This window comes from Vitis riparia, chromosome 7 (assembly GCF_004353265.1).
Source record: "Vitis riparia cultivar Riparia Gloire de Montpellier isolate 1030 chromosome 7, EGFV_Vit.rip_1.0, whole genome shotgun sequence".
Classification (NCBI taxonomy): domain Eukaryota; kingdom Viridiplantae; phylum Streptophyta; class Magnoliopsida; order Vitales; family Vitaceae; genus Vitis; species Vitis riparia.
This window is the reverse complement of record NC_048437.1, coordinates 10542654-10550281: the sequence shown is the minus strand read 5'-3', so window position 1 is coordinate 10550281 and position 7628 is coordinate 10542654. Positions and strand designations below refer to the sequence as shown.

Sequence of the window (7628 nt, the reverse complement as noted above, 5' to 3'; positions counted from 1 at the left end):
TCCTCCCAATTTTCTTTCTCTCGTATTTTCCGGGAACAAACATAGCCTAATGGAACAGAAAAAGGGCATCCATCAAGCAGCCAAACTTGACTTTGGAGCAAATAATCCAGTAACACATATACGTTCATATGCTGAAAACAGGATCGAGAAGATTCAAACAAAGAACTTAGAAATAAAGTGGCAACATGCGCTGGATCCGCCCGAGTAGAAAGACACTGCTTAGGCTGAAAAGGAGTATAGAAATTGAATGGAAGTTGCATGGGGGTACTGAGCGCAAGTGCAGATAAACGACGGGGCTGCTTTAGCGTTGTGGGTGAGTGTTGTTATTCAATTATGTCTCCCTGTTGACTTGTAACTTCAATTTGTCATGAGTTGGAATATATTCGAACTAGTTTCTGATCAAATATAGAGCGTTGCATCCTATACTTCTAACAGAGGGGACAATGGCTTCTACAAGTGATGCGGATGCATCTGATCTGGAGAGCATTAGGCGAAAGTTGATGAAGAGCTTGGCCAGCAGTTGGGAAGAAGTTGTAAAGATATACGAGCAAGATCCAAGAGCTCACAAGGTCCAGATCGGCTCACCAAAGAACACAGCATTGCATATAGCAGTTTCAAGTGGGCGAGAAGACATAGTAGAACGACTAGTGAAGTCGATTGCGAAGAATGGTAACCCCGTGGATGTTCTATCTATAGGGAATAAAGATCAGAACAATCCTCTCCATCTGGGGGCCTCACTGGGAAGCATTTCCATGTGCAGATGCATCACTGATGAGTGTAAAGAACTGTTGGGTCGCCGCAACCGAGAGAGTGATACGCCCCTTTTAAGGGCAGTTCGCTATGGCAAAAAAGATGTTTTCCTCTGGTTGTATGATATGTGTGAAGGCAACACAGCCCACGGCTACTTCCGGAACGAATATGGTGAAACCATTCTCCATCTTGCCATTGAAAGCGGACGCATGGGTAAGCAATATTAGAGTGCCGTTCTTCAGTTTACAAGTTCTATTTCTTAATCATAATATAAACCATAGGCATGAAAGTAGTCAGTTATAATGAACCTCTATTAGGCGCGTACTCTCTTTGGTTGGGTGCCTTCAAAGAAGACATTAAATTTGGTTAATTCATGGTTGTGCATGGTGGACAGATTTGGCGTTCCAAATTATTTGTAAGCAGGAAGATCTCATGGATTCTGTTCACCGTCGTGGAATCTTCCCTCTGCATGCCGGAAAGTCCCCTCTGGATGTCCTAGCTGAGAAGCCTACTGCATTCAGAAGCGGAATTCATCTCGGCTGGTTCAACAAAATCATTTATCACTGTAAGATTCTCCAAACCAAACCAAAATATTTGCAAGTATCAAACAGAGATTGATGCATGGGCCTGAATTGAATCTAGGGCATGCATCATTTGTTATCTTTATCTGATATCTCCATCAAGGCCATAAATTTCTGACAGTTCCCCTTGTTAATCAAATTGGAAGGTATTTCTGTTGAAGAACTCATCCCTGCAGGGACTTCCAAAGCAAAGAAGAACTTCTTTCAAGAGCTATGGAAGCTGATTAAGTTACCAGGTGGGAGCAGGGATCGGTAGCTTAATCATTTGGAAGAAAACATTCTTGTAGCCACTGACCTCTTTCTTGATGTTGCAACCATAATTTGTTGTTATGGTAGTTAATCAGTATGAGACAGTAACAAATTAATATGGTTCACTTGCAAAAGGAATAGAAGCATTTTAGCATGGGAGATCTCAATCCCTCTTTTAGTATATTCTTGCTCATGTGTGCTGTGACCAAGCTTATACCTCAAGTAACGGGTGGAAAAAAATGCAGGAAAATCTAAAAAGCACTTGGATCCAGAGAATCCTGAAGAAGGGCAAGGAATTGAACATCAAGGTGAGTGTGGGATCTACTTGATTTAAGCTAAAGCACTCTTAAAAGAAACTTCAAGGAAACCCTGATTCCTACACCTTTGTATAGGTCATAATTCAAGCAATATTGGAGCTCAAGGACACAAACCATTCCCCTCAAAATATGGCAGATGCCTGAGGTTCATCAAGCTTCTTGTATCCCAAGTACTGCTGGTTATCATATCAGTAATGCCAGGTATAACACCATATTAATCATCATCCCAAGTTTCTCCACTATTAATTTCCAAAACATTAGAGGTTCAATGTACATTCTTGTTTATTTGTGGATAAATGTTTAGGTTCAAGCCAGATAAGAAAGCTAAAAGAGAAAAAAGAGATGCACGTATGGTCTCTTCAGATCCTGAACAAACTACTTGAACGTGCTGCAAGGTGTACATATGAAATGAGTCCCAAAAATGATAAGGCAGACCCATATAATTACAGCGTTCATTCAGAGTATACATACTTTGAAAGGGGACAAGGAGGTAACCTCTATGTCAACCCTGTTCATTACAGATAAACTTCTTGGTGTATATATATATAAAAAGCTGTGGAGACAAGGTAACCAACCACTTTCTCCAATATCTTTAACTGATATTAAGGAGAGGCGGATCTGGTGCAGAGCAATCACAACTCAAATTCTTGAAATTTTAACCACTGTTATTAGATGATTGGTCCATTGGGCTTTCTCTTGTAGTTGAAGAATGAGTTTTCTATTCTTTGTAGCTTGGGGGATGACACCAATACTAGTTGCATCAAGGAATGGTATCGTGGAAATGGTAGAGAAAATCCTGCAACTGTTTCCTATGGCCATTTATGACACCGACAACAATTCGAACATAGTGCTGAAGGCTGTAGAGAATAGGCAATCACATATATATGACTTCTTACTCAACAGTAGTCTTCTTCTTGATAGAGAAGTTTCATTTCACGCTGTTGATCATGACTGGAACAATGCATTGCATCTAGCTGGACAGCTAGCAGGTGACCGCCACCTCCAGCATATCCCCACCAGCATGTTGCAAATGCAGTGGGAAGTCAAGTGGTACCAGGTATGCAAAACTCAAGCTAAGATTTAAATTAGCTTATGAGAAATTACTCAAACGGATGAATAATAACTTAAAAGTATGCACTTGGTTCATTGCAGTATGTGCAGAATTCCTTGCCACCACATTTTGTTGTTCAAAAAAATAGGGACAGACGTACCCCAGATGAGATCTTCCAAATAGAACATCAAAAACTTGAAGCCGAAAGCAAACAATGGCTAAATAGCACCTCCAATTCCTGCTCTTTCATTGCAGCACTTATAGCAACTGTTGCCTTTGCCTCAACAGCCTCTGTACCTGGAGGGGTAAAGCAAGACACTGGGGAACCAGTTTTTGAAAACCATCCAGCTTTCAGTATTTTTGCAATGGCATCGCTAGTTGCTCTTTGCTGTTCAGTGATCTCCTTGCTCATATTCCTCGCCATTTTCATCTCCAAGGACCAAGACAAGGATTTTACTACGAACTTGCCAAGGAATTTTTTATTTGGTTTAACATCTCTCTTTATATCCATGGTAGCCATGTTGACCTGTTTCTGCTCGGGAAACTTCTTGATGCTTAAGGGCCAACTAAAATATGCTGCAATTCTGGTATATGCACTCACCGGCCTGATAATGGCGTACTTTGTTCTCAAGCACTTTCCATTATTTATTGATCTTCTGAAGGCTACATTTCGTAAGGTGCCTGAGCGTATATACAAGGAGTATATGTAGATTGCTTTGGTCTGGGCTCAAGGAGGACCTTATGCCATGGTGATGATGGCCAGATCTGATGATGATGTAATTTTTCAGTTGTTTTGTCTTTCAAATATATATATATATATTCCACTAAACTCCTCCAAAACTCTATTCATCTCTCCATGTCTCATATACCCATCAATTATTGCTGTCCAAAACACCATATCTGACCCGACTAAAAACAGCACCAGCTTCCTCAACCAGTCCCTGATCACTATAAGAGGAGATCATCACGGTGAACGCGATAACGTCTTCAGGCATTTCATCAAACATCCGACGTGCATCCCCGATTCCCCTCATTTTCCGTATAACTCCATCCTCAACTTCACAAAATGTTTGAGCTGGAGCCCAGCTTCATAGCCCGTCTGTGGATCCACGTGCTTTCAAAATGGAGGCCATTAAGTAATTATCAGCCAAATGCCACAAAGATGGCTTCCTGATGAAGCAAAGCTATCAATGACACAAGTATAGGGATAGACAGTTGGGTTGTGACCATTGAAAAATCCTCTAGGCCCAGAGTCCAGTGAATGGCGTAGCATTTGGATCTGGTAGAGAAAATATCAAATTAATATTATTAAAGGAAAAGTTATTCACATGTACCCAAATTCCAATTCTAAATTTTCAGACAATAATAATAAATAAAGATTATATTAAAGAGAAAAAGATAAGGATTAAAAAAAAGCTTGATCGAGTCACAAGGATATACTTTCTTAAGAGAAAGTACGTCCTCTCCACAAAGTTGGTTAGCACTCTTTATCCCGGGATACAATGATCTTTTAGAATATAAAAAATGAAAATGTATTGTCACAATAGAATTCGCTCATTTTTTTTTTTATTTTATGTAAAACTACTTAATTTTTTAAATACATAATAATAAAAGAAAAGTGGAGAATATGATTCTTTCGTACTAAAATAAATAATAAATAATAAAAAATGAGATGAGATCATATATAATTAAAATAATATATGATAATTATAAATATTAATTTAAATATAAATGTAATAAGAGCGAAACAACTCAAAGACTATGAAGGGGTCTTGAGAATGACCATTTATGAGGAGTTGAGTATGGATTAAGAAGACTTGGTTGATGTGTTTGGATTTGTGCGATGGAGAGATTATTTGTTTTGGATGTATTAGGATGAATGTACCAAATATCAATAAGCGCATATATCATACTTTGAAGTATTTATCTATATTATAAAACAATGCATTTATTTATTTATTTAGGTTATTACTATCTTATAAATGCAAACTATACAAATAAAGAGGCTTCCTTGCTCCATTTATAGGATATCATTTAAATAAATGGAAACCCAAATTAATGCTAAAAGATTACATTGATGAAGAGTGGAAGTGGCTCAAAGTATACTTTACTTTTGTTTTGTTTTATTTATTTAATTAGGTTTTAATTTGTATATTAAAAAATAATAATTATTCACTTTTTTTTTTTGTTATAACATTGTCTAGGAGCGTTAGATGAGACATTCATTATGAAGAATGTACTAGATACTAAACGCATATATATATATATATATATATATATATATATATATATTGTATTATGAAGTATTTATTTGTATTATAAAATAATACGATTAAATTTCTTTGTTAGGTTATTACTACCTTGTAGATATGAACTATGCAAATAATGAGAAATTCCTTACTCATTTATGGGATATCATTTAAATAAATAGAGAGGAAAAATGATAGAAGTGTACATTTCATTCCATTTCCTCCATGATTAGGAAACACTTGAAAGGTAACCAACTTCATTATGATTTTGTTTCCTATATATTATAAGTAAACACTTCAAAAGAATTCATGATTTTGATTATCTTCTATTTTCTTTCCTTATCTGGTTCTCTTTCCTATGACTTTATTTATATAGAACTAGTAAACATGCTCTAAGGATCAAATTAGAACAAAGATTAGAGATAGTTGTGAGACTTTTTTTTTCTCTTTTAACATCAAACAGAAACAAAGGACATCAAAGTTTTGGAGCACATACAATCAATTCTACATCAATAATAATCACTAATGTTTTTATCTAATTTTGAATGTCATAATACAAAGTAACCTTCATTTTTATCAGCTTGGTGAAAAAAAAAAAACGTTAGAATGCCACGAAAAATAAAAGAACTAATAATAATATTAACTAATAAAATAGGTGAGAAGGAAACACTATTATTCAAATTTGAAGTGATTATCCAGTGGTCATAAAGATAGAACTCTGTACCACTGAAGGATTTAGTCGCACACTTGAAAGATAGCCCAGAAAGTCGAGGGAATGCTTGGATAATTGGTTTATATGGATCCTTACTGGTTGAGACCACACGTAAAAATGACATTGCCAGAAATTGACAAGGTAATATTTCCATTTATTCATCAGAAGAGGCGCCCCTTTTGAAGCCAGAATGGATTTTCCTTGATACCTAACATAATGCATGAAAGGATTCTTGAACAACCATAAGATTGTCTGAAAATCATTAGCAAAGACTTCGACAAAATGCTCTATTTTTCCATAGAAAAATATTTGCCCAAGAAGGGCTCCATAAGATGTTGATTGAAAATGATAAGATCCATTGAGGATAAAAATGAAGACAGAGTCATATTCACATACATGAAAAATTATATAGGAGATATCAAGATTCTGATGGTAATAAACTTATTGGAAGAACAAAATTGGCAATTGAGGTCCTATGTATGTCATCTGCATTACAACTTCCCAATAAGGCATTTTTATGGCATTTTAGGTTAGGTCATCCTACACATAAAATAGTCAATAAAGTTATGAGTGCTTGTAGCTTGCCCCTAGAACATTGGACAAGTGTTTATGAACCTTGTCAAATGGCAAAGAGCCATCGCTTGCCTTTTACTTTGTTTGAATCCAGAGTCTCTCAACCTTTTGCTCTTATACATTCTGATCTATGGGGTCTTGCCCCTATTGTTGGTGTTAATGGTGCAAGATACTTTTTACTCTTTATGGATGACCATACAAGATTTTCTTGGTTGTATCTAATAGCTTCGAAATATCAAATTATCTCTGTTTTTTTTTTTTTTTTTGCAATTTAAAGTGATGATTGAGACTCAATTTGATACTAAAGTTAGAGTGCTTCAAACTAATTGGGGAGGGGAGATTCAAGCCTTTACTAATACTTTATGTAAATTTGGGATTCTGCATAAAGTATCTTGTTTGTCTACTTCTCAACAAAATGGTTGTGTGGTGAGAAAACATAGACATGTGGTTGAAGTAGGTCTTTCATTGCTTGCTCATGCTTCTATTTCACTTAAATATTAGCCTTTCGCCTTCCAATCTGCCTTATATTTGATTAATAGGCTTCCTTCCTCTGTGCTGAACTTTTCTTCTCCATATAAAACTCTTGACCATTGTCTACCAAATTATTCTTTTCTTCATGTCTATGGTTGCACTTGTTATTTTTTTCTACATCCTTTTAATCGTCATAAATTTGCATATCAATCCATTAAATGCACCTTTATTGGCTATAGTTCTAAGCATAAAGGATATCTCAGTTTAAACATGTCCATTGGTAAAATACATATATCACGGCATGTTATTTTTGATGAACTAGATTTCCCGTTTGCTAAGCCTTCTACAGTTCAACCTCCTTGTTATGTTTCCCCCCCTCATTGTGTCATTCCCTTAGTAGTACTGTACTTTCCAATATCTTCCCTCTTGTTTCTCCCATCTAGTCCACCTTCAGAGTTGGTTCCAGTCTCTGATGCTAGTGTGTCAATTTCCTCTTTTGAGGTTGCACCTATTCCAACAACTCAACCTCTTTCCTCTCATGTTCCTACTCCTTGTCATTCCATGACAATGCGTGCCAAAAATGGCATTTTCAAACCTAAGATATTTCTATCCCCTACTAAGACTATTTTTCCTCCACCTTGTGAACTGAATTCCTTCAAGGAAGCTGCTAAAATT

At 36.3% G+C, this 7628-nt stretch overlaps 1 protein-coding gene across 1 annotated transcript; it reads left to right on the top strand.

Moving 5' to 3' along the window:
* The first annotated feature begins 343 nt into the window (after nt 1-343).
* LOC117917965 lies at nt 344-3790 on the top strand. Its single transcript, XM_034834460.1, has 9 exons — nt 344-963; nt 1145-1315; nt 1478-1567; nt 1826-1888; nt 1973-2098; nt 2202-2387; nt 2629-2954; nt 3050-3253; nt 3465-3790. The coding sequence occupies exons 1-9, from the start codon at nt 444-446 to the stop codon at nt 3471-3473; spliced, it is 1695 nt and encodes a 564-aa protein (XP_034690351.1). The 5' UTR covers nt 344-443; the 3' UTR covers nt 3474-3790.
* Nucleotides 3791-7628: the final 3838 nt, after the last annotated feature.

Excerpts from the sequence above, each read along its gene's own strand:
- LOC117917965 (XM_034834460.1), top strand. The coding sequence starts at position 444 with ATGGCTTCTACAAGTGATGCGGATGCATCTGATCTGGAGAGCATTAGG. Across the intron at positions 964-1,144 it reads CATTGAAAGCGGACGCATGG|ATTTGGCGTTCCAAATTATT; the intron begins GTAAGCAATATT and ends CATGGTGGACAG. Across the intron at positions 2,099-2,201 it reads TATCATATCAGTAATGCCAG|GTTCAAGCCAGATAAGAAAG; the intron begins GTATAACACCAT and ends ATAAATGTTTAG.